Source organism: Ochotona curzoniae, unplaced genomic scaffold (assembly GCF_017591425.1).
Source record: "Ochotona curzoniae isolate NIBS_2020 unplaced genomic scaffold, NIBS_Ocur_1.0 contig_1274, whole genome shotgun sequence".
NCBI lineage: Eukaryota > Metazoa > Chordata > Mammalia > Lagomorpha > Ochotonidae > Ochotona > Ochotona curzoniae.
The window spans coordinates 15889374-15916199 of record NW_024465023.1 but is presented as its reverse complement, the minus strand read 5'-3'; the positions used below and the strand labels follow the sequence as shown (position 1 = coordinate 15916199).

The 26826-nt window shown below is 42.4% G+C and overlaps 1 protein-coding gene across 1 annotated transcript in view; it reads left to right on the top strand.

The window, feature by feature from the left end:
• Positions 1 to 20792: 20792 nt before the first annotated feature.
• Positions 20793 to 26826, top strand: part of TSPAN7 (tetraspanin 7) — a 106116-nt gene continuing 100082 nt past the window's right edge. Inside the window, exon 1 of the mRNA XM_040999960.1 lies at positions 20793 to 20910. Coding sequence (XP_040855894.1) covers positions 20830 to 20910 — 81 coding nt within the window. The 5' untranslated portion in view covers positions 20793 to 20829. The remainder of the gene's footprint in view (positions 20911 to 26826) is intronic.

Here is a 26826-nt window from a genome sequence, read left to right as displayed (position 1 = left end):
GAAATGGATGCTTTAATGTGGGATGCTGTTGTCACAAGCTGCAGGTTAACTTGCTGTGCCATGACGCCCATCTCAAGCTTGGTGTTTTAAGGCAGTGAATATTTGAAACACATGTTGTACTACAGTACATAAGTGACGATAGCTGAATGATAGTTTGTGAACTTGGGGGAAGATTCATTAAGCAGAGAATCATAAATGTGTGTGCTGGAGAGTGAGCAAAGCAGCAAAAGGTATCTGGGGGTGCTACAGGTAGACAATAATATGTGCCGTTTCCTTAAAACACTGAAATTTTCTATTCTGTTTCATTTTTCCTTATTAAATACTATAAGAAAGGTCTTCCCTTATGAAAATCTGTTAGCTGTAGATGAAAACAGTGAATTTAGTGGTCTTTTAAGGTTTCCTTTAGATCCAAATTTCCATAATAAAGAAGTAGCATGGTGTTATTAAAACAACATCTAACAACTATTCAGCATCCACTACAGAATCATTCCAAAGACTTCACAGGTACTACCTCATGTGGAGACATTAAGATGGAGACTTTTTGTCCACCTTACAGATAGGAAAACTGGGAAGTATCAGACACACGAAGCAACACAATCTGACTCCAACAGCTATTGACAAGACCAGAAGGTTTCATATCAGATTATTTGGGTTCAAATCCTGACATCAACTCCCCTGTTCAGCCAAGAGACCTTGCGAAGATTTTCTGAACCCTGGTGCAATGAGGCCGACGACATCTCAAAACTATCAAGACCACTCAAGTAACACCCTCAGAACACTTCCCCACATAAGGGCTTCTAAGGTGTCATCAAATGACTGTCCCCCATTCCCAGGTGCTGATGTAGTTTTACAGCAAGGATGGGTTCCCTTCACTTCCCCATGGGCAAGCACAGGAGAAAAAAATTGAAACATTTATCTCACCCAATTCCACATCTTGACCTCCGCACCCTAATCAGAGGCCTACGTGGGTGAGTATGCATCCCTCTAAAGTAAGTAATCGATATTAAAAATAAAATTGATAATTAAAAAGACAAAATCCTAATGTCAACAGTTGAGCAACACATGTATCCATTTATGTTGATGATATAGTTATTAGAAGGCAGCAACGTATTAATGAGGATGTTGCTGACAAAAGGAAATTTAGGACCAGGATTCTATATGTCTGCACTGACAGATTTCAGCAGATGATTCAGTGATCATCATCAAAGTACTGTGCTCCACTTCAGTCATGCTGGCTCCAGTCTTCACCTGAAGTGTAGCTACCTGGGCATCTCTGTAAGATGCGGTTCCGGTTGGGGCAAATAACATCTGTGCATTTCAGAGTTTAAAGTACATTTCATTATAATGATACAGAAGGAATTTTAATGCACTCATTTATATGTATTGGTTTATTACAGTGCAATCAAGGATAATTCTCTAATAAATGAACCTAACTAAAATAGATTCATCACCATTATGCAGAAAGTATTCCTACTAAAGTCAGTGCACATTAATTAGCATTTGGATTTCAAAAATGAGGACAATTAACAAGACATAAGTGACTAAAAATGCTAAAAAAAAAAAAAAAAAACCCAAAACAACAACAACAAAAAAACTGTGTGTAGAACTAGCTCAGAGTGCCCAGAACTATCATTTTGACTGAAATCATTTGGGTCAAGTCTCAATCTACCTTTCACGTCACAGAAATATGGTATTTGTCACAGGTATCAAAGTCAGGGTAAAAGTATAATATCCTTTTAATAACAGATTCTCAATAATCAGAGTCATACCCCTTCAGAGTGAATTTTGAAGGGTTGAACACATGTAGGGAATACAGGTCAGATGCACATTTGAGCATTTACTGGGTAACATGGAGTCTTTAGAAAGAGGGCAGAAAGAAAAGGCTTAGGGGCCGGAGCCATGGCATACTAGATTAAATCTGTGTGTGCAATGCGGGCATTCCATGTGGGAATGAGTTTGAGTTCCGACTGCCTTACTTGTGATACTGCTCTCTAATTATGGCTTGAGAAAACAGTGAAGGATGGACCAAGTTCTTGGACTTCTGCATCCATGTGGGAGACTCAGAAGAAACTCCAGACTCCTAGCTTTGGACTTGACCAACTCCGGCAGTTGTGACTATTTGGGGAGTGAACCAGTGGATGGAAGATCTCTTTCTCCACCCATCTCTGTATATTTGCTTTTCAAATGAAAGTAAATCAATCTTTTAAAAAATTTTAATAATCATCTTTTATTTATGAAAGTAATATATGGATAAGTATGTATTTACATGATTGACCACAACCAACAATTTTAAGAAAACTTACATGATCACCTAAAAACAAAGAAAGGCATTTGGTAACCATTATTCTACCCATGGCTCTCAGCAAAATAGTTCTAGAGTAAATCAATCTTTTTTTTAAAAAGGAAAAGGAAATTTAAGTCACACTTTAGACTCTGTTAAATGATTACGCATCAAAGAGTAAAGTCTCTTAGAATACTAGCAGAAATAAGCCAGCCTTCTTATGTCACCTAATGTGTGGCGGGGGAGTCACTCCAAATGTCTTGCTAAAAAGGGAGTTGCAAAGAGTATCGTGCCTCCTCCAAAGTAAATAACAATCTAGAGGTTTTGGAAAAGTAATACTTGAAGAAAAAGCCTTTTTAAACTGTGAAGTAAGAACTTCTATAGAACATTTATAAATGTTGAAAATGTGAAGAATAAGAATTATAGGATGAGATATTAAATCAGGAGATAATTACAAATATGCATTCATATCTCCATCTTCATTTTATATATATTGCTAAACTTGTATGTATATATACATATATACATAGCTAAATCCACATGAGATGTATGGCAATGATTATGGAAATTCATATTGCAAAATTCCACACACAGAGTTCAAAATTTCTTGCAACAAAAGAAACATGTTGCTATTTCAATGTCCAGAAACTTTTTGAAAGTGCACTCATACAATGTACTTAGCTATAAATTGGCATGAAATTATACATACTTTTTTTCAATGTTTTTAGGATTTTTTTATTTGTAAGGTAGAGTTACCCTACAAGGCAGGTATCTATTGTAAGGGAGAGAGAGAAGACAGTTATCTTCAATTTGCTGGATCACAACCACAGTGGCTGGAGCTGGGCCAGTTTGAAGCCTGGAGTCAGGAGCTTCATCCAGGTCTCCCACATGAGTAACATTGGCTTAAGTGTTTGGGCCATCTCCTGCTGCATTTCCAGGCACATTAGCAGGGAGTTGGATTTGAAGTGGAGCAGCCGGAATAGTGCCCATACGTGATATTGGCATTGCATGTGACCGCTTTACCCACCATGCCTCAATGCCAGCCTGCAATTTCATTTTTCCAGACAAGCAGAAGTCATTGCATATTATTAGGGGAGTAATATCAATAATCAGCTACAAATGTATAAACAACGCAGAAAAAGCAAAGTGGAGAAAGGTGTGTGTTAGTTACGTAATGCTGTGTAATAAACCATGCCAAACTTAATGCTATGCCAGTAAATTTATTTAAGAAACTATTCTCTGTTCAGCTGCTTGGCTGAGCTCATCTGGGAGGTTCTGTAGTCTCAGCTTAGCCCCCTCATGCATCTGTGGTTGGCTGTAGGTTGGCTCTGTGGAGCTTGGCTGGGCTCCCTGACACGTCTGAAGCAACAGCTGGAACAAGAGGGGTGGTTAGACTGATGCACATGGCTACTCATTCGCTAGCAGGCTATTCTGGGCCTTTTCCCCTGACAGTCACAGTGTTCCAAGAAAGTAAGCAGAATCCTAGGAAATTTCTAGAGGCGTAAACTTGGCACTATTACAATGTCATTTTATGGCATTTTATTTTTCCAAGTAAGGAGCAAGGCTAGCCCAGATTTGAAGAAAGAAGAAATAGATTCCCCCCCCCGCCCGACTCCCATGAGAAGAGCTACAGAATCACAGAGAAAAACAACACGTGAAGAGAAAAATTTGCAAACCACTGGCCACAGTGTGTGTTACTTAGAAACCAGAACGCACCACTACTTCTGGACTCTAAATGCATAAATGTATTCTTGGTGCTAAGGTGTTAGTGGTACTATCACTGCCCCTTGGTGCTGCCACAGAGTAGGAACCCAGAGTTCACAGCTCTACTAATGCTAGTATAACTGACACAGATGCCCGAAAACAAATAGCTTCCGGTTAGTCACTACAGCTGTGCTCCTGTTGTAGACAGATGTGCAGAGATGGAGGCAAAGGGCTGCGCTTTTTGCACACCTGATTGTCTCCTCATCAGTGCTTTCCATTGACAAACCGAGAAGGAAGCTAGTTGTGAAGGGAACCAGAAAAAGGTTGTGGATTTCTGGATTCCTGTGATATGGAGAAGGGCTGTCAGGATACAGCAAAGAGCTAAATGAAAAAGCACTGCACAGTAATATCACTTTCCCCATTGTTGGCTATTGAGGGGCTTCCTTTTGAGGCACAGAAAGAAAAGCCATCAGTGGGATAGTTTCTGAACCCTATGAACAAGGACATTTAATTTCTAGTTAAAATATTTAAGAAAGGACATGGCCTCTTTGAACTCAACAAGAAATAGTTCCTATATAAAGGGGAGCATTTTGAAGTGGTTTTGATATGGACCAGGCAGGGAGTCAGTTAGGAATAAAGGAGCTGAGCTGGGAGGGCAGTTGCCAACATTGACGTGTGCCCTAAAAGTGCCCCCTTCTATGCCACTTCAGCTCACCCACTTTCTCATGATGCACCTAAGTATTCTCCACAATGAAGAAGCTGTGATGAATATATATACGCTGAATTTCACATGGAGATGCCATGAAATTCTTCCCGGAGGATATTAGGTACACTGAGCCCTGCCCAAATGTTACTCTATTTGCATATTCAATTAGGGTACCAACTCTTACCCATTAAAGAAGATCAATGGACTTGGGTACATTCGGAGTCTCCTCATGATGCCTGTCTCTCCCAAAGGGCTTGCCCACATTGACTTCTTCATGTGCACTCTCCTAAAATAAATATTGCTCCCATGTTATGTTTGAGTTCTTTATATCATGAGGAGGCAAGAATCTGGAATAAATATAGCCAGGGACCCTTCATGCCCCACCCTACCACAGTTCTGCTCTGTCCCTCTATGAATAAATTTGCATTTAGCACTCTGAGAGAACATTGATGGCATCTATGTGACTATAATGAGAGGCTACCTTACAATTCCTGTATATTGTAGTCCCATTTGGTTGAGATCTGCAGGAAAACATTCTGAAATCATCCTTACAATTTTTATGTCCACAAGCACACAACATGCTACCTATATTTGCTTATGTCCCAATAGCCACGGGATAAACAAGTTCCCCCAAATGGCTTTTGAGTAACTGATCCTAGGGTTTAACCTGTATCCATTTCATTTATTCTTTCAAATTTTCATTACAGATGCAATACTGTTCATAACAAACAGGCAGAGTGAGCATTTTCACAGGTGAAATTCCTTCCTGTTACAATTCAGACATTGTCATGTACGTTTACTCTGATTTTTTCGTTTGAAAACTAACAAATTTTGTGATTCTAAATACAGAGGTAGGATATTATAATTTTCTTTGGTAATTTAGGACTAAAACATTGTGTATGATGTACTTTTAAAGATTTAAACACATGGGCCCAGTGCGATGGCTCAGTAGCTAAATCCTTGCCTTACAAGTGCCAGGATCTCCTATAAACACCGGTTCATGTCCTGGCTGCTTTGCTTGCCATCCAGCTCCGTTTGTAGTCTGGGAAAGCAGTAGAGGATGGCCCAAGCCTTGGAACCTTGTACTCACATGGGAGACATGAAAGAAGCTCCTGGCTCCTGGCTTTGCATTGGCTCAGCTCTGACTGTTGCGGCCACTTGGGGAGTAAATCAGTGGATGGAAGATCTTTCTGTATTTCCTTCTTTCTGTAAACCTGCCCTTTCAATAAAAAATTTTAAATCTTGTAAAAAAAAATATTTATTTTGAAAGTCAGATTTAACAGAGAGAGAGGAGAGCGAGATCTTCCATCTGCTGGTCTATTCCCCAGATGCCACAATAGCCAGGGCCGGGCTAGGCTGAAGTCGGAAACTTTATCTGGCTTTCTCATGCATGTATGAGTGGCAGGAGCCAAAGTACTTAGCTCATCTGTTGCTGCATATCCCAGGCCATGAGTAGGGAACTGGATGGGAAGTGGAGCAGCTGGGACAGATGGTGGCTTTCTCCACTATACCACATCAGCAGCCCTGTGTGATGTATTTTGTCTTGAAGTGCTTTTGTTTCAATATAGTTAACGGTTTCTAGTATCATTAAATATAACACAGAGTTTTAGCCATTGATACACTATTTTACTGTCTTCCTTGGCAGGGTGCAAGGTATCTGAGAACAAAACCTTGGTTGGCGCACAGCTCTTCGCATGTCAGGTGCTTAGAAAAGCATCTGGCAAACATTAAGTGCTCAATAATCTTGTAGAATATATGGCAAATCAATACTGATGAATATTTGGATGGGTTGTGCAATTAATATTCTGGCAGATATGTTTTACATGTATTTTTAATTTTTTATTGTTAGTATTTTATGATACAATTCCATAGGCTCTGGGATTTCCCTTACCCCCTTCTCATACCCCCTCCCCACCACTGATTTCCCTTATATTCTCCCAATAGTACAGTTCTTCATAAACAGTCATAAGTTCATCATTGTGGGCATGGACAATGGCAGAGAGTCAACCATCCTATTGTCAAGAAATATTTAACAGTTTCATTAGATCCCATTTTTGATCTGGAAATAGAGCTGCATACTGCATTGTATCCTCACATCTGGATATGCTAGTCTCCATTACGGAGTTACTATACATCCACTTAAATGAAAAGCCACAAAACAAAATCAACAGAAAGAAAAATATAAATTTACAACTCCATGAAGTTAAGTAACATGCTACTGAATGACTAATGTGTCATTGAAGAAAATGCAAAAGAAAATCAAGAACCTTCTTGAAGAAAATGATGCTACAGTATGACTTATGTTATAGTGAAGAATTTGAGAAAAATTGTTTTGAAGAAATGGAAAAAAGAAAAGCAAAAGCATCAAAATCCATGAGATATAATTTCCACTGATCTGTGTTGGTGAGATATGCCTCCTGTAGGCAACAAATATGATGTTTAATCTATGACGTTTGATTGATGAGTTTAAGCCTTTTACACTCAGGGTTAATGTGAAAAGGTGGTTATTTGGTCCTGTCGTTTTAGCAATGGGTTGTTAATTGGTTAATTTACTCTTCTGCTGTTACTTTACTGGGATGGTCTTCACATTTGCTTTGGTTTTGGTAGGCGCTATTCCTTTTCTGTAACAGAACATCTTTAAGCATCATTTGTAGGGCAGGTCTGGAAGAGGAGTATTTTTTGAGCTTTTCTTTGCTGAAGAAGTTTATTTCGTTTTCAAAACCAAAGGAAAACTTTGCTGGGTATTTTAGTCTGGGCTGACAATTTTTTTTAGAATCTGGATGGAAGATGTCACTCCATTCTCTTCTTGCCTGTAGAGTTTCCTGTGAGAGATCTCCTGTGAGTTTAATTGGCATTCCTTTATATGTCAATTGATTTTTTTCATGAGCACATTTAAGGATCTTTATATCTGACTGAAGAGAGATTGATTATCATGTGTTGTGGTGAAGGTTGCTTTTGGTCAACCCTGCTGGTAGTCCTGGGCCCCTCCTGGAAGTTGTTTCCCAATTCTTTCTCCAGATTAGGGAAATAGTCCTGTATTATTTCATTAAACAGATTTTAAACCAAGCTTCTCCTTCTGCATCTACTGGGACTCCCATAAATCTTATATTTGGCCTTTTAATGGTGTTTCTTAATTCTTGAAGACTTTTTTTTAGCTTGACCCAGTTCTGCTTCCAGCTTTTTGATTGTTTCACCATTGTGACAAGAAATATCTTCCAATTCTGAGATTATTTCTTCTGCTTCATTCTATTCTTTCATTCCATTATGGAGACTTTGCTCTGATTTTTTAATTTGTTCTATTGCATCCTTTATTTCCAATAATTCGGCTTGATTTTGTTTCACTGTTAGCATTTCCTGTGTGATGAATTCCTTGAATTCCTTGAACTCCTGTATGTGCTTCTCATTATTGATAAGACATTTTATAATGAGTTTTCTGAATTCTGTATCTTGATGTCTTCCTTATTTTCTCGATGTCTTCCTCAGTTAACTCTGAGGTTGACAAAGGCTTTTGCTCCTTTGCAGGGGAGTCTTCAGTTGTATTCATTGTGCCTATCTCTTCCTTTGCTCTTGGTCATTGAACTTCTGGCTAGCAGATTCTTCTTCTCAGGGCAGGTTTCTAAGCTGTGTTACCCACAGTTCCACAGTTTAATTTTACTGATTGCATTTGGTACCTGGTTCTTGATTTGTAATCACTTGTGCCACTCCTTCTAGTGAGTTTCAGGTCTGGGCTCTTGTGTTAGACTTCTACTGTGGTCTCTGTAGTCCCATCTCCTGGATTACCACTCTCCACCTCCTGTCATCCTGTGCTGAGGCTGCACCGTTTTCTGTACAACCTTTCTCCCACTTCTGGTTCGAGCAGTTCCCAGGATTAGGGAGACACCAGGTGTCCTGTATAGCTAAGTTGTTGGTGGTGCTGATCTTGCTGGAACCTGTTGGCCATTACGTCTGAGGGCCACCTGGACCTATTTTGAGCCATAGGATTCCAAAGTTAGTATATTTTCCCTGTGGGACCAATGCAATGCACTGAACTGGAATTGAGTATGCTCCCAGCTCAGCACATGCCCAGCTCACTGTTGTCCCTCCAATTAGCCTTTGCCACACTGTACAAAATAGCACCTGATATGCCAGTGGTGCTATATTGCTGGCTGTTAGGTCTGGGGGCTACCCAGACCTATTTTGGGTGGAACCTGTAGGGTGCCACTTCGGTGCAATTCACTGAACCTGAAATGAGTTTGCTCCCAGCTTAATGCATGCATACTCCCATGCCAAAAACCTCTGCCTCCCTACGCAAAATAGCCCCGGAAGCAGCTCTAGGTGGAGTCTGGACTGTGAAATCCACCTTGTTCCTGTACAAGGAGGAGGCTTGAGGCCTCCTGCTGTCTCTGCTCCTGGTTCAATCAAATAAATCAGCAAAATGGGCAGTTGGTTTCCTGGCTTCACCTGCTGAGCTCCTGATGAACTCTCTTTCCTGCCTGGCTACTGGTGGAGTTCTGGCCGACGATGGAACTCAGATCACGGCTTGCTGGCTGCCACTGGAATATCTGGTCACTGCAACACCACACCGGTGTTTCCACTGCTTTCCTGCGTCTGTCAGTCTCCAGGTGCCGTTCTGCAGTCAGCCTGGCTTCTCCTATTACCTGGAATGTGCCCTCTCTGCCTCACCCTAATGATTCTCCATCTGTTTAAATGTGTCCTTACCCTATTCTGCCATCTTGATCTCACATGTATTATTAGGATAAATTAGTGGAGGAGTTTATTAGTGGGGAGTTTTTTATGAATGAGCATGCTCTTGCGCGCGCGCTCTCTCTCTCTCTCACACACACACACAAATATTCCCTTTAAAAAAAGTTTCCTTACAGAAAAAAATATTAAATTCAGAATTTGAATTCTCCCACGCTGCTGATGTTCTTCCCAGCATGTTCAGGAAGTCCTCGGTATGAAGGGAGGAGGACACGAAGCCCATCTCCCTGCAAACTCACTCGGAGTGCTGCTTGTATCTATCTCAGGAATACGGTCCTGTTACTAAGTGGCATTGCCCTCGCCCTTCTTGATTGCTCGTTCTGTTATGAGGATGCTATCTGTGTCTAGTATGTTTTCACCCCATGCTCCGAGCTATTCAACTATCATTCTGTTCAGATGAGGACAGTACCTTTTGTCTCCATTATGTTTTGGCTAACCTGGCTCTATCGGCTGTTAAGACTTCTTTTATCCCCCAAATCTTGATGAAATGTTTTAATTGGTCCCTTTTTCTTATTACCTTCTGAATCCTCAAGGTTCAGAGGTAAATCCCTAGGGAGGAAACAGAAGGGTTTGCATCATTTGTTCTATATATTTAAGTGTTGTCATAACAGTGCTAACCCACTGACACCCATCAAGGCTCTAGAAGCAAGTATACTAAACTCAGTTGCTGCCCTTTCTCGTTGCTTGTTTTCCTGAGTACCGCTTGCAAACGTATTCCTGGGAGATCCTTACCACAGTGCTGTCACACTTCTGAGGCCCAGGATCAATGTTATTTTGCCTGCTCAGGTAGGGACCCTGGAGACACAGATATATTGATACAGAAATATAGATGGACATACACATGTTCAAATTTCATACAGGCAAATTCTCAAAATAGTTCAGGATTTTCCTCCTTAGTTCTGCCAACTTTAATGTTTCAATATTATAAGCTTTCTTTCTATAATATTCTTTTCTGATTATGAATATAATATCTAATCATTTAGAAATATGGGGCCTGCATTGTAGCTCAGGGGTTTAAGCAATTTGAGTGCCAGCTGTTCTGCTTCTGATCCAGCTCCCTTTAATGTGCCTGGGAAAACAGCAGACGATGACATAAGTACCTGGGTCTCTGCTAGCCATGTGGGAGAACTGGCCCTTGGCTTCAGCTTGGCCCAGCCTTGGTCATCGTGATAATTTGAGAAGTGAACCAGCAGATAGAACAGTCTCTCTCTCTCTCTCTCTGCTTCTCACCTTCTCTCTCTGCCTCTGCCTTTCAAAAAAAATCGTTAAAAAATCTTTAAAAATTGGAGAGAATGGAGTAACATAAAAAGAGAAAATAAATCCTATGTAATCTCACCATGTTTTTTTTTTTTTTTAAAGATTTATTTTTATTATTTTCTCATTGGAAAGGCGGATATACAGAGAGGAGAGACAGAGAGGAAGATCTTCCGTCCGATGATTCACTCCCCAAGTGAGCGCAACGGGTCGATACTATGCCGATCCGAAGCCAGGAGCCTCTTCCGGGTCTCCCACGCAGGTGCAGGGTCCCAAAGCCTTGGGCCGTCCTCGACTGCTTTCCTGGGCCACAGGCAGGGAGCTGGAAGGGAAGCGGGGCTGCCGGGATTAGAACCGGCGCCCATATGGGATCCCGGGCGTGCTAGGCGAGGACCTTAACCACTTGCGCCACTGCGCCGGGCCCCATAATCTCACCATGTTGAAGCGTCACTGTGTCTTTATATAATCTAGGCTATCCTGCCCCTGTGTTTCTTTGCTGTTTGCCTTTTCTCAATACTATAACAAGTTTTCTTTGTGACTAAGCAAGTTCATCACATACACACTTTCTAATAATTCTGTACTAGCCCATTATTTGGAAATGCTGTGTCACTATTGTATGTGCTCTTTTAAATCAATTTGTTTTTATTCATTTGAAAGGCAGAGAGACACATAGAGAGAAATCTCATACCCAATGGTCTACTCCCCTAATGCCCACAAAAAGCTGGAGTGGGGGCTCAGCTGAGGACAAGTATCAGGAGCTTAAGCCAGATGTCCCATGTGGGTGGCAGGGACCAAATCATTTGTGCGATCATCCTTACTTCCTATGGTTTGCAGTGATAGGAAGCTGTAGTCTGGAGCTGGAACAGAGATGGACCCAAGATGCTCTGATATGGGATGTGAGTAGCCCAAAGCATGTCTTAACCATTGTGCCAACTAGCCACCCTAGGCTTATGCGTTTTAAAAGCTGCCTTCCACGTTTTCATATTACAAGTCAGTAATAGCTTTTTTTTTTCTCACCCAGATCTGCTGATCACTGGAAACTATGTTTTTTTTCCTGAGTAAATTCCTTAATCTGTCCCCACTGAAACATCTGGGCATTTGTCCAGAACTCCTGATCGCTGTGGCCTTTTCACAGACTGGTTTGATCAACTTCTGTTGGAAGATGGAGCCCACACATTCATAAAAGTGAAGGTGCTCCAGGAAATTCTGATATGGCCGGAGTATCTTTCCATTTCTTTCTTTCTCTTTTCTTCCTTTCTTTCTCTTTCTCTTTTTCTCCCTTTTTCCTTCCTTTCATTTCCCCTTCCCTCCTCTCTAACCCATTGCCACTTTCCCAGGCCAAACCTCAAATCCAAATTAAGCAATTACAGTACCTCCTAACTCTTTGCTTTCTGGTCTCTCCCTTTGGCATGCTCATGTACTTTATGTTGCTCCCCTACTCACTTTTTTTTTTTTTTTAAAGACTTATTTTTATTATTTTTTCATTGGAAAGGCGGATATACAGAGAGGAGACACAGAGAGGAAGATCTTCCGTCCGTTGATTCACTCCCCAAGTGAGCGCAACGGGCCGATACTATGCCGATCCGAAGCCAGGAGCCTCTTCCGGGTCTCCCACGCGGGTGCAGGTTCCCAAAGCTTTGGGCAGTCCTCGACTGCCTTCCCAGGCCACAGGCAGGGAGCTGGAAGGGAAGCGGGGCTGCCGGGATTAGAACCGGCGCCCATATGGGATCCCGGGCGTGCTAGGCGGGGACCTTTAACCACTTGCGCCACCGCGCCGGGGCCCCCCCTACTCACTTTTTAAAAACATAGGCCAGATTGCATCACTCTCCTATGGAGACCCTCATCTGCTTTTGGCAGCCTACATTAGGAAATCTAAGTGAGGCTGCGTGAGGCCCTCCACCACATCCCAGCTGACATATCTGCCTCCTTTCCTCTTCCGGGTCCTCAAGTGTGCCTCCCCATTTTTCTGAGAAAGCTTTCCACTCTTATCAAGCTGTTTGTATTGTTTCTATGTTGTAATGTGCTGTTTTTCTAATATTCAAAATACCACCATTATTCATACTTTAAAGCCCATCAATCATCTGTTAAGCTACTACTATGCACCGCCCATTTGTTCAGTCATTTAGTTTTAGTTCCTATTGTGTCTAGGTCATAGGATGTAATAGTGAACCAAGCAGACAAAAATAGGGCCTGGCACAATGGCTCAATTGGCTAAATCCTCACCTGACATGTGCTGGGATATCATATGGGTATTCGTTCATATCCTGGCTGCTCCACTTCCCATCCAGTTCCTTGCTTGTGGCCTGGGAAAGCAGTAGAGGATGGCCCACAGCCTTGGGACCCTGCACCTGCATGGGAGACCCAGAAGAAGCTCGTGGATCAGGTCAGCTCTGGCCATTGTAGCCACTGGGGTGTGAACCAGTGGATGGAAGATCTTTCTCCTTCTCTCCCTAAATCTAACCTGCCTTTCCAATTAAAAAAAAAAAATCTTTAAAAAAAAACAGACAAAAATACCTTTTCTTGCAGAAAATACATGTTAGTGAAAGATTGGGGCAAAAACAAAATACAAAGAACATAAACAAGAAAGTAGGAGATATGTGCTATGTAAAGTTAGAACTGATAGTTGACTGGATGCCTATTTTCATGTGAAATCGCTTCTCTGAAGAGGTGACATCTGTACTGAGATCAGAATGCCAGAAAGGAAGGGTGACAGCATTTAGAGTTGGTGGGGGGGGAACATGCGAAAGAGAGGACCAGACAGCAGTGTGAAGGCCCTTGGGAGGAAAGAAACTCACTTGTTTGAAGAATTAAAAGTAGGCCAGGGCTAGGCATTTGACATAGCAGTTTGGACATTTCTTTGCACACCTGTGTCCCACATCTGAGTACGTGGATTTGAGTTCTGCCTCTGACTCCAGACTCCAGATTGTAACTAATGCCCACCCTAACGGCAGCAGGTGATGGTTCAAGTGGTCGGGACCCTGCCGCTGATGTGAAGGGATGTCGATGGTTTCCTGGCTCTTGGCTTCAGTCCTGGCTCAATCCTAGACACTGAAGGTTTGTGGGGAGTGAACCAGCAGGCGGGAGCTCTCCTTGTCTCTCAAATACTTAAAGCAAAGAGAAAATGGAATAAACAAACAGAAAAGTTTAGAGCAGCTGAAACCCAAGGCCAAAGGGAGAGCAATGGTTGAGAAAATCAGTCAGCCTGTATGTACTCCGTAAGCTGGTCTAAAGCGTTCAAATTTGATTTGTGGGCAACTACTTGCAACTTATAAGCAAGGGAGTGAAATGATACGGCTTGCGTTTGAGCAAGATCACTCTCAGTGCTGTGTGAACAACAGGTAAAGGGGGTGACAGTAGGAGTAGACCAAGATGCTTGGTGGCAGCCCATGTCTCCCTCCCACATTTAAAGCAAATTAAAAATGAAAGCTTTCCTTCCTTTTAGGAAAAAAAAAAAGTTACAATCCTTGATATTACCTAAAAAGATCTGGACGGACTGATTTCCCTACAGCCTCCCAGTGTGCCTTCAGTGCCCGGGGCTGTTGAGTTCTGTTGATCTTTTCTCAAGACCCTGAATGCAACCATTCCTTCAGACCCTAGTGCTTTTACAACTGCTGTAGTTATAGCCAAGAGCACTTCAAAATACTTGTGCAACATTGAATTGAAAGATGTTTATTTTCTTGCAAGTCAAATTTCAAAATCTGCAAATTTGAGGGGTTTTCAAAAAAGGTCATGGAAATGCATATTATGGGAAAAAAAGCTTTGCACGGATCTTTAACTTTTTTTTTCTCTCAAAGCAAATTTGTGTTTTAAAAAAAGCATTTATTTTAAAATGTTTATTTGAAAGGCATAGAGACAGGGATAGATCTTCCGTCTATTTGTTAACTCCCCAAATCCCTGCAATAGAAATTCCATCTGGGTCTTCCACAGGAGCGACAGGGATCAAAATAATTGAGCCGTTGTCAGCATTCATGAAGCACATTCGCAGAAAATTTTATCAGGAGCAGAAGCGTGACCCAAATCCAGGTACTCTAGTATGAAGTTTGGTGTGCCAGGTGATAACTCTAACACCACAATATCTGCTCCTAAACTTATTTTTAATCCAGTTTTCTGTGAACTTATATAGATGTTATTTATCTTTCTAAAGATTTGTTTATTTTTATTGGAAAGGCAGACATACAGAGAGAAGGAGAGAGAGAGAGGAAGATCTTTCATTCCCCAAGTGAGCGCAACGGCTGGAGCTGAGCCAATCCAAAGCCAGGAGCCAGGAGCTCTTCCGGGTCTCCCACGCAGGTGCAGGGTTCCAAGGCTTTGGGCCACAAGCATGGACCTGGATGGGAAGCAGGACTGCTGGGGTTAGAACCAGTGACCATATGGGATCCTGGTGCGTGCAAGGCAAGGACTTTAAGCACTATGCTATCTTGCTGGGCCCAGATGTTATTTATAAAAGAGATACTGATCCCATTCTAACGGCCAAACTCAGGAGCCGGAAACTCAATCCAGGTCTCCCACGTGCGTGACAGAGTTCCAACCACTTGAGTATTGGTGCTACTTCCAATTATCTCCATTGACAGAAGCTGAAGGTGAGACTGTAACCGCAGCGCTCCACTATGGGACACAGGTGTCTTAACTGCTACACTACACACCTATCCCCAGAGACTTTTAAAAATGTCTTCATAGTATGCTTTGTGTGGTGAAATACCCATAATATACAATTTACCGTATAAGCAATTATGAAGTGTACTTTCCAGTGCTTTTAAGTACATTCATCATCATTAGCACTATTGTTGCAGGGTTTTTGACCCTGAGTACGGCAGCAACCTCAATTCTTGTCTCGCATGAAAGAAGAATTTTCGTGAGGACACAGTTTAGTTTTAAAGTAAGCTTTATTAGAAAAAGTTGAGAAAGGAGACTCCCGTCCTAGTGACGGGAGGGGGCTTTGAGATCCTCTGCCATAGTGGCAGGAGGACAAGTGAAAAAAGACCCGTATCAATGGTGGGGAAAGCATCTTTCAAAGGTTTACCTCAAAGATGTTTCTCCATAAACAAAATTCCTGGTTTCCATGGTACCTGGCTTTGAGACAAAAGGCCCAGAAAGGTGTCACTGGCCAACTTCCTTGGTCCCTTTCTAATGATAAAGAGGCCAGTGTGAAGCCCTCCCCCATGGCACTGGCTGGAGACAGAATGGGGCTGAGGCTTCAGGTGGGGAATTGATATGTTAATGTCGCCCTGGTCTCTTGGGGAAGCATTCCTGATAAGTTAAGATATGCACTTATCTCAGGAGAGACGTGCTCTGGTGAATTCAAGACAGGGTGGGGAAAATACCCCTTTATATTTGAGAAAATAATGATGACTTGGAGACCCAGAATACCCTAACTGCCTACTACCCAGTCTGACTCCTCTCACACTACCTAGCTGAAGAATGTATTCATTTCTCTAAGAGGACACCCTATAGTCATTAACCAATGACTTCTCTCCCCCAGGAATTATTAATCTTTCGTTAGTCTCTACAGATTTGCCAATTCAGGAGAGTGCATATCAGTTGGAATCATACAACATGTGACCTTTGTGTCTGGCTTCCTTCACTTAGCATAATGTAACAGGTGCTGGCACATCATTACTTTATTTAGCTGTGTAATCCTCCATTGCATGGCAACAGAGCACTTTGTATATCCATTCGTCACCTGATGCACAATTATTTTGATGGCATGCACCCTTTGGTCATTGTCCATGGAATTGCTGTGGATATTGCTGTAAACAATGATTTCAATTCTTCTGTGTAAACAGCTTGGAGTGCCATTGCTAGGAAATATGTTAGCTCTAGTTATATTGTGACGAATGTAGATTCATGAATCTTAGGCATGTGTTAGTTTACTGTGGCTGCTGTAACAACTACTACAAATGTCATGGCTTAAGATAACACAAATGTGATCTCATATAGTTCTGGAGTAAGTAGCCAGGAATTAAATTGCCAACACCCTCTGGAGGTGATCTTTCAAGGGCTAGAGTCAGATTGGACTAAGGGCCCACACTACTTCAGCATGACCTCATTTTAACTTAAATAATTACATCTGCACCAACCCTGGTTCCAAATGAGGTCACACACCGAGGTACCGGAATTAGTACTTCAACATATTTTTGGGGGGTATACAAGTCAATCCAGGACAGACAAATTGCCATGCATTGAATCTAGTGGGGATCTTATGAAAGGGAGTGTGGGGTAGGGGATAAGGTTCTGCATTTTCAACAAGCTAACTCCATAGTGGAGGTCAGTACTGTTACTTTAGGGATAAGGTGTCCAACTTGACCTGTGCCTCCCAAGAGTTCCCCGGTTCTAGCAATGAAAATTCTGAATGTGGGGGGAACCTCTGAATTTGGGGGAACCTCTCAGCCACGGGAAAACTGGGACAATTTGTCATCTTCCATCACAGATCACAATTTTAGTAACGATATAGATATGAGCTATCATAATTTACCTATGAATTATAGTGCTGAATGTATATATTTTTACATGAAAATATATAGTTTAATTTTTGGCTAAAATCTCTCATACTTTTGAGAAATAGCTCTAATACGCACCCAGAAAACTGTGAAATGGTGAGGTCCCTTAGGTTGAATGGGTATCATATTACATGAAATTTAACGGGCTACCAGGGAGATAGGGTTAGTTAGTTCCCTGATGAAATTTAAAAAGAGGAAATCCTTTTGAAAGTACACAAGAGGCTTATTTTTTCCCCAAGACTTGCATTTAGCAACACTGAAATGAAGTAGGTGTCCACTCGAGTTTCTAGTTTTACTACAAGAATGACAGCAGAGAGGCAGTTTTTGGAATGTGAATCCCACTTCCCTGAATTTCCAGTTTTATCACAAACTAACAAGGAAGCAAGGAACTCGGAGATTGCAAAGTCTTTCCCAAAGCTACATTTAGCCAGATCAAAGCGTCAAACTCTATTCCTTTGTATTTCCGATTTTATGATAAGAACAGAAAAAAAGAAGCTACCATCATCCCCTTCTGATGGCTTTGTTTTGAGCAAGCTAGACAAAATTACCATTCCGGTCCCTTGGTGAGTTTTGTCCCAACTGTCTGATAAGGAGCAATTGTTCCAGCCCCCTCCCCCAAACTGTGCTTAAAAGACTCCACTCCAACCAGCTTTTCAGGTCTTTTTCTCTTGTAAACCTCCTTCCTCACCACTGTGGCAGGAGCTTCTTCTGATTTAACAAAATCCCGTTTTTGCTCACTGATCTGCCTTCATGAAAATTCCGTTTACTCTGTTAGCTCTACCTTCAGACCAGAGAAGGTCTCCCCAAGAGGCCACTGAACTTGACCGGACAATAAGACGCTGGACTTTATGCTAGGTATATGCTTGCAATGAAGGAATCTCAACTGAACTTGAACTGTGGTTATGCAGCAAGGTGGAGGAATCCACTATGGGGAGAGGGTTATGGGAGGGGTGGGGGGAATCCCCAGTGCAATGTTAATAACAATTAAAAAAAAGAAAATTCCGTTTTTTTAAAAAATTTCATTTTATTTATTTATTTTTTATTACATTGCATTATGTGACAGTTTTTTAGGCACTGGGATTCCCCCTTACCCCTCCCCAAACCGTCCCCCATGTTGGATTCCTGCACCTTGCTACATTGCCACAGTTAAGTTCAGTTGAGGTTCTTTCATTGCGAGCATATACCAAGCATAGAGTCTAGCCAGAACTGAGGTTGCCTCCGGTCCTTGCATCAATTCTCCGTAAGAATATCTTATGTGAATATCATGTTAAATCACTGAGTTATCTATGATTCTTTGTCATGCCCCTGCAGGGCTGAACATTGGCACTTCTGGCTCCTTTACACAGTAACCGTACATGACCAAGACTACTTGAGCAAAGGACACCCTTGAGCTTGAAGTCCTCAGTGTACTTTCTCTGCTGCAACCACCATAGGAATCGCCCCAGGACTGGAAAAGTAAGGAGAAAGCTCTTTTCTCAAGTTGGATTTCAGCTCATTGTGGTAGAGGTAGTGACTCTCAATTCGTGCTTCATATTAGAATCACCTGAAAAGCTTTAGAAACCGCTGACCCCTCACCCCACATCACATGACTCACAATAGCTGGGATTAGGTCCGGATACTCAGAGGTTTTAAAGCTCTGCAGGTGATGCGAATGAGCAACTAACACTGAGAATCACCGTGCAGTCTTCTTTTATAACAGGTATTGTTGAATCAGTCTCTTATCTTTTGTTAGCTGCAAATATATTCCTCTGTGCCCACATACCCCTTTGCTAGGATTGATAATTTCCTTAACCTTGTTCTTCTCTTCCTCATATTTGTATCCTGATTGTACAATGACCTCACTGACCTGGGGCCATTTATAACTTGTTGGAGGTAATTATTATCCTTGAAACAACTGACCTTGGCAGGCCTTTCCTAAACTTCATTGATTCTGTTTTTCACTCTTTCAAACAAGGTGTTGTGAGATCCGCTGTTCGTCAAGATGTTAGATTCGCCGATCACCAGGGAAAGAATAACTCAGCCGAAAATTTAAAAAGAATTTAGACGGCCTTTATTTCAGCAAACCATGGTCAGGGGCTTCACTTCCCTGCAGCAGAAATACAGACTCAAAGGAGCGGGATACATACAGGTGAAGAAGAGCTTGGAAGGAGTGGGGGAGGGCCTTTGTAAAGGAGATTAGGGGAAGGGCAAACAGCCTCAGGGTGGCTGCACCTGGGCATCCCACCTGGTCCCAGTGGAAGCAAACTCTGCCCTCCTCCTTTTACAGCTGTATCCATCAGGTTTCCTTAGCATCATCTGCCGTTGAGTTAACCTGTAACAATGTTTCTCTTTTTGATTACAGATCCTGTCAGGAATCAAGAAAAAAAATCTCTGAAAATACCTACATCGTGTTCTTTTAGGAAGCAGCTATGGGAAATATTGATTGTACATTCTTTTTATTGCAATGTGATTCACATGTGATAAAAAGTCATCCTTTCAAAGTGCACAATTCAGTGGGTTTTAGTATATTCACATCATCACTCATTCCAGAACAGTCTTAGCACTCCCAATAGATCGTCTCTACACTTTAGTAGTCATTCCTCATATCTCCTTTTCAACCACAAAGCAATTTTCTGTCTCCAGGGATCTGGCTTTTCTAGATGTTTTCTCTAAAGTGGATCATTCACTATGTGACTTTGAGTCCAGTTATTTCATTTAACCCTTGTCAAACATTCATTCATTGTAGCATATGTCAGTACTTCATTCCCTTCTGTGGCTCAATAATTTTACATCGTGCAAATATGACTTGCTTCCACTTTTTGCCTATTTGGAGTAATGGTGCTATAAAACTTTTACATGCAAGTTTGTGTGTGTTTTCATTTCTCTTGTGTAGATAACTGGGACTGGAATATATTTGTGTATATTTGTGTATATTTGTGTATATCACTTGCTTGATACAACTCTCATGAATGTGAGCTGGTCTGTAAGAGTGACCATGTTAAAGTTTTAAATTATCTTTTAAACATCTCACATGCGTGAGGAACGATGCCTCATGTAGATCTTTCTTGGCACTTGGCCTCACCATTTCCAAATTTAAGGCATTGAAAAAAAAAAAAAAGGAGCTCCTGGGGAGCCTTTGGTGATGAGGATTTGGGGTCTCTGAGCTCCCGGGTTTCTGACCTCTCGAGCTGTATGTCTGGCCACCTGTCATGGTCTCTACCTGGGCAAGAGGACCGCTTGTTGCCAAGGCTGTGACTACAGACAGAAGCCATTTGAGAACGCTCGCCAGGTATGCGAGACTGATTCGGGGCTGACTGTGTGGAGACACTCATAAACCTCACGTAGCCAGGTGCCCCTACCGCATACAAACCACAAACTTAAACAACTTGGCGGGCTGAACAAAGTTCGCCTAACCTCTGACCCAGCCTTTGGTGTCTTAGGGTTCTCTGAGCCTGCGCGGGATTGCAGGCGGGAGCGACCTTCTAAGCATGCGCAGTCCCTCGGCCGCGCTCTTGAAGGCGCTCCCGCGGAGTGCGCGCTCGCACACACGCACCGCCTCGCCTGCGCGCACACGCGGCCTCTCGCTGCACGCGCTCCCGCCCCGCCCCGCCTCCTCCCCCTCCCGCGCGCCCGCCCGCCGCCCGCCGCCGCCGCCGGAGCTCTGTAGTATGGCATCGAGGAGAATGGAGACCAAACCTGTGATAACCTGTCTCAAAACCCTCCTCATCATCTACTCCTTCGTCTTCTGGGTGAGTGCTCACGCCTGGCCAGTGGCCGGGTCGCCTTTCATCAGTCCTCGTGCTGATGCTTTTAGAAAAAAAGGTGCGGTGCTGAGGAGAAAAAAAAAAAAAAAATCAAATCTCGGCTCCCGGGCCCGGGGTGCTGGGTTGGGACTGGGATGGCAGGGTGCGGGTCGTGGGTGCTGGGACCCTGGCCCCGGCCAGACGAAGTCTGCAAGGGGGCTGCTTAGTGGCGGTGACTGCAGGTTGTCAAGCTTTCAAAAAAAAAAAATTGTAAAATTGCAATCCATCGATTTCTTTTTAAACTGGCGGGATAGGGTCAGTCCCGGGGGGAAAGTTGCTGGTTTATTCGTCTGTTTTTCTCTCAGCACCCCTGCTAGCTTACCTTGCCGGTCCATTCGCGACGTCGCTAACCTGTGGACGATTAGGAGCGGAGGCGGGAACTCGGGCTTTGAGCCCAGATTCGCAGTGATTCCCGACCCCTCGGGGAGCCGCCAGAAGCCCCTCTGCCTCCCAGGTTGGGCAAGGTTGACCAGAGTCCCCCAGAAGCAATATTGGGGAGCCGGCGCCGTCACCGCGTGGAGGCGCACTGGGAGGAGAGGGTCTTACATAAGTCGGGGGCATATCTGAGCTTTCCCGGCGATCCAGGAGATGAGTCGTAAGGACCCTTTTTCTACCCTTTCCAGCCCTTCGACTACCCGCCTGGTTTTTCTGTCATAGGGTGAAGTCCCTGCACAGCAGACCGGGGTAGGACCCCCCCTGCCGCCCACTTGGCGACAGCGATAGCACCCCAACTCTATTCCCCATCTAGCCAGTGCTGCCACCGGCCGAAGAGGCTCGATGCAGAAGGGTGACGTCAGTCCCTCAGCCAGGGCCGTGGGGGGCTGCGCGGTGCACCTCGCCAAGAGATGAGCCCTTCTGTGCGCGGGAGGAGGAGGCGGGAGGAGGGGGCTCGAGGCTTACCTCATCCTGTTTGGCAATTCGTTGGATCGGTCCTGTGCTGATACTGCAGTGGTGCCCTTGGAGCGTTGGGTGCTGCTAAAAGACCCCCGTGCTTTTCCTTTCCCTGTAGACGACCCCCATCTGATTTCTCATTCCCACACTAAACCACAGCCACCCCGCAGCGAGCTATCCCTGCGGCGGACCCCTCTTCTTCTGCGATCTGGATCGTTTCAGATTCCAAGGCAGTCATTTTGAAACCTGAAGCTCCATAGGCAAAGCCACTGCCTGCTTTGGTTGTTTTTCTCCCCCCCCTCCCCATTAGCCCCAATTTTGCTTTGAAAGTGGAGCACAGTGCTATAAGAGGTACCAAGGCTCTGCTTGATGGTAGACTGCGCTGTTTGCAACGGCCAGGGTAGATTTATTCAGAATTAGAAGAAGAAAAAGAAGATGAAAATCTCCACTACCCCCTGGGCATTTCCTTGGCGAAAAGTGTGGGCTCCCGGGACCCGACGTGTCAGGTGCTCTACAATAAAATGGAACGGATACATTGAAACAGTAAATTGTATAAGGTTAACGCACACTCGGACTCTAGATTGAAAACCACACAGGTTGAAATTTCTCAGTGGTAGAATTGTGAGCTGTGCACGGATCATATCATTTTATGTTTTTCCTGAAAAAAAAAAAAAGCAATAACGCCTGCTGTTGTCGAAACTTCCCAGTAGCCATTCCTGGAAACATTTGGCTTTGAAATTATTTCCTTAAATCCCATTTTGTTTGGCTCTTTACTGTTTACTTGATTTCTCATTCGTTACTGATGGAAATCATGGGGGGGGGGCGTCGTTTTAACTCACGGAAAACTAAAGGAAGGTTGTTTGTTCAACCTCACTGCAGGTTTGGTAAAAAGCAGCTGTTGCAAGCTTCGGTTTTCCTGCCAGCTCCTAACTCTCCTTGCTAAAGCCCCTTCTCCCCAGGAGTCTAATTACTTAATGATCCCTAATACATCTCAATCAAGGCTTTGAAGGTCCTCGGCAAGTTCCTTGAAGCCTGCACTTAAATTTTTTTTTTTTTCTGCTTTCAAGATATTCATAGTCTAAAGCACCATGTTTACCTGGAGCATTTGCAATAGTATCAGTGGCATTCACCAGCAAAAGAAGGAGATCTGCTTAGATTTGGAAGTGCTTTATTCAAGATGCTTTCATTTGTAAACCATAGTCCACAGGCTCTATTACCCATTGTGCCTTCAATGCTGATTTTTTTTTAATCTGCTCTATTAAGATGTATTGCACTGGAAAGCCACTGATTTGAAATATACAATTCAGTGGGGTCTAGTATATTACAAATGGAATGTATCTGAGCAGGTTCATAGATGTATGCAGCCATTGCTGCAGTCAGTCTTAGAATATTTCACCAACTCAAGAAGCCTTATTTCTTTGTCATTTCACTCCTCTTCACCAAGCAATTTCTTACATACCCCCCACCCTAAGCAACCACTGATCTGCCTCACATCTCTATAGATTTTGCCATTCTGGACATCATATATATGCTTAATATGTATTTATATGTGATCATATAATATTTAGCCTTTTGTCACTGCTTTCTCTCAAGCAGTACACCATTTTCAGGATTCACTCATGTTTTGGCATGTATAAGTATTTTGTTCCTTTTTATGGTCGAGTAACATTCCTTTTTTATGACTATCACATTTTGTTTATTCATTTGCCTGTGGGTGAACATTTGGGTTGATTGGGCCTTTTGGCTATTCTGTATAATGGTGCTGTAAACATTCATGCGTAAGTTTTCATGTGAATATGTCTTCATTTTTCTTAGCTATATGCTTGGGAGTGTCAGGCTGGTTTCCAAAAGAGCCGCATCATTTTACATTCTCCTCTGCAGTTCCAACTTCGCCACATCCTTGTCGACATTAGTTATTATCTGACTTTTGGATTGTAGCAGCCCTGGGAAATGTGAAGTGGTATCTCATTGTGATTGATCTGAATTTCCCTGATGAGTAATGATGTTGAGCATTATTTGCATTGCTTTTTTTAAAAATGTGCTTTTTAATCATTTGCTTATCTTTATGAAGAGATGTCTATTCGTTTCCTTTTTTTATTGTTTTAATGATTAAGTTGTTAAGACTCCTTTATATATTTTGGATATAAGTCCCTTATCAGATGTATGATTTGCTAATATTTTCTCCTATGGGTTGTTTTGACTTTCTGGATGGTGTTTGAAGTACAAAAATTTCAATTTTTTTTTTTAGTTTGATGAAATCCAGTTGACTTTGTTGTTGTTGTTGTTGCTCCTGCTTTTGGTGTAACATGTAAGAATTTTTAGCCAAATTCAAGATCACAAAGATTTACCTCTTAAATTTATTTTTAAAGTGATTTCTCAGTTCTGTACAAGCGGTTAATATCTGACTCTTTAGCTCTTACATATGCAGCTGACACATAGTAGGTACTCAAATATTTTTCAGAGCTTTTGGTGTCATGCTAGGTAATTGACAGAAACTTGACCTTGATGCTCTTCTAAATAGAAGTTAGAAGAAAGATTAGTAAGAATAGTTTCCTTACTGTTCTTGTGAGTTTTCTTTTTTAAAAATTTTTTTAAAGATTTATTTATTTTTATTGGAAAGTCAGAGAGAAGGAGAGATGGAGAGAAAGCTGTTTCATCCTCTGGCCCACTCCCCAAGTAGCCACAAAGGCTGGAGTTGAGCCAGTGCTGAGCCAGGAGCCAGGAACTTCCAGTCTCTCACATGGGTGCAGGGTCCCAAGGCTTTGAGCAGTCCTTGACTGCTTTCCCAGGCCACAAGCAGGGAGCTGGATAGGAAGTGGAGCAGCTGGGGACCAGGACTAGCACCCATATTAGATGCTGGTGCTGGCAGGCAGAGGATTAGGTAGTTGAGCCATTGCGGTGTCCCCCTCAGTTGGTGCATTAGAACTTCTCTTCCTTGACCTCAATTTCAATTTAGGACATTTGACCTTAAAATGGTGATATACTGGTAGCCTCAAGGCTGTTGATGTACTTGGGCATAAGTATATCATAAGTCTACAGTTACTAAAGAGAGATCATGATGTGATGTGGTCTCCTGTCTGTGTTCACTCTTCTTCTCTGATGTGTTTCTCTAAAATGATGGTTCCAAGCAGGGATCACATGTGGCTCATCCCTGATATTTGCCAGTGTTTGCAGGTATCTTTTTGGTCACAGCTGGGAGGAAGGGTGCTGCTGGCATCTACTGGGTAGAGGCCACAAATGCTATTAAACAAACCTGCAATGCACAGGATGATGCTTCACAACAAAGAATTATCTGGGTCAGAATGTCAAGAGTGCCAGCAGCCTCTGCACTGTTTGACTGACATAGCACTGAGTTCCGTGAGCAAAATGGAGTCTTATGAAGAACTCACTATTTTTGGAACCACCGCGTCAGAGCATTCTCAACCTACATGTGTAATAAACCCATCTTTTGTGTTGTACCACAATCTTTTATTTGAAGGCAAAAGGTAGGTAACTAACTATATGACTCGTGTTCAACTGGATAAAATGTTTTGTATTCCTGTTAGAAAACATCACATGGATGCTAGGTAAGTAGCTCCTTTATTTTCCTTAATTTGTGTGTTTCATTTTCAGGTTCATAGAAAAGGAGGGGGAAAAAAACCCACTGAAGAGTAAGTTATCCTGGGGTTTAAAGACTAAGAAACAGTCCCTGGTACACAGATTTACTTAGCAAATACATATTTGATGTGATGAATGAATGAAACTTCATCAATAGTCTTGGGTTCAATTGCATCTTAAAAACTTATTTGCACTGTATCTGTGGTGATTTGCATGTACTCTTGCCGTTCACAGGTGGAAAGCTGGAATAGAAGACTTGAAGACTTACTTATCCTAATGATAATTTAGTCATATTTTTAGCATCAAGATTTCCAAATATTTTAGTTACTTAATTTGTTACTGAGAATTTGATTTGTTAGACTATACTACTGTAGTAATATGGGGGGGAATGGGGAGGGGGGGAAAGGAGGAGGAAAGAGGGAATCCCTATATCTACGAAACTGCGCCATGGAAAATAATAATGGAAAAAGAAACACAAAAGAATCTGATTTGGTACACCTTAAATACCATCATATAGAAACCAAAACATCCTTCTTTCATAACAAATATGTTATTTTTCAGTATCAAGCAGGAGAACTTTTATAAATATGTTGAATGTGAAGATTTAATTCATTGCAACTTGAAAATTTACAATGATTGAGCTAAACATGTATGGGCTCTTTTATTTCTTGTTATTATTCAAATGATATAATTTAATGACTACTTACATATAGTTTACATGAGGCATTGTAAATAATCTAGAGTTGGTTTAAAGTAAAAAGGATGAATGTAGGTTGTAGTTTGCAAAAGGGACTTGAGTGTCCTTGGATTTTGCCATCCTGTGTATGTGTGTGGTGGGAGTGGTTGTCCTAGAACAAACCCACTGAACATACAAAGATGAGAGAGAGAGAGAGAGAATGAATGAATGAATGAATGAATGAATGAATCTTCCATCTGCTAATTTGCTTTTCAAATGGCCATAATGGCCAGGGCTGTGCCAGGCAGAAACCAGAAGCCAGGAATTTGAGTTTCCCACATGGATGCAGGGGCCCAGTGCTTAGGGCCATCTTCTGCTGCTTTCCCAGGCTCTTAGCAGGGAACTGAATCTGAAGTGGAGCAATCAAGACATGAAACAGTGCCCTTATGGGATGCCAGCGCCACAAGTGGAGGCTTAAGGCACTACATCACAATGTTTTTAATGCTCTAAAATTTCACGGTAATGATACCTTGGTCCATTTTTTTCTAATAATTTGTTTATTTTTATTGGAAAGGTTGATATACAGAGGAGGAGACAACAGAGAGAAAGATCCATCCATTGATTCACTCCCCAAGTGGCTCTAATGGCCAGAACTGCACCAATCCAAAGCCAAGAGCCAGGAGCCTCTTCCTGGGGTC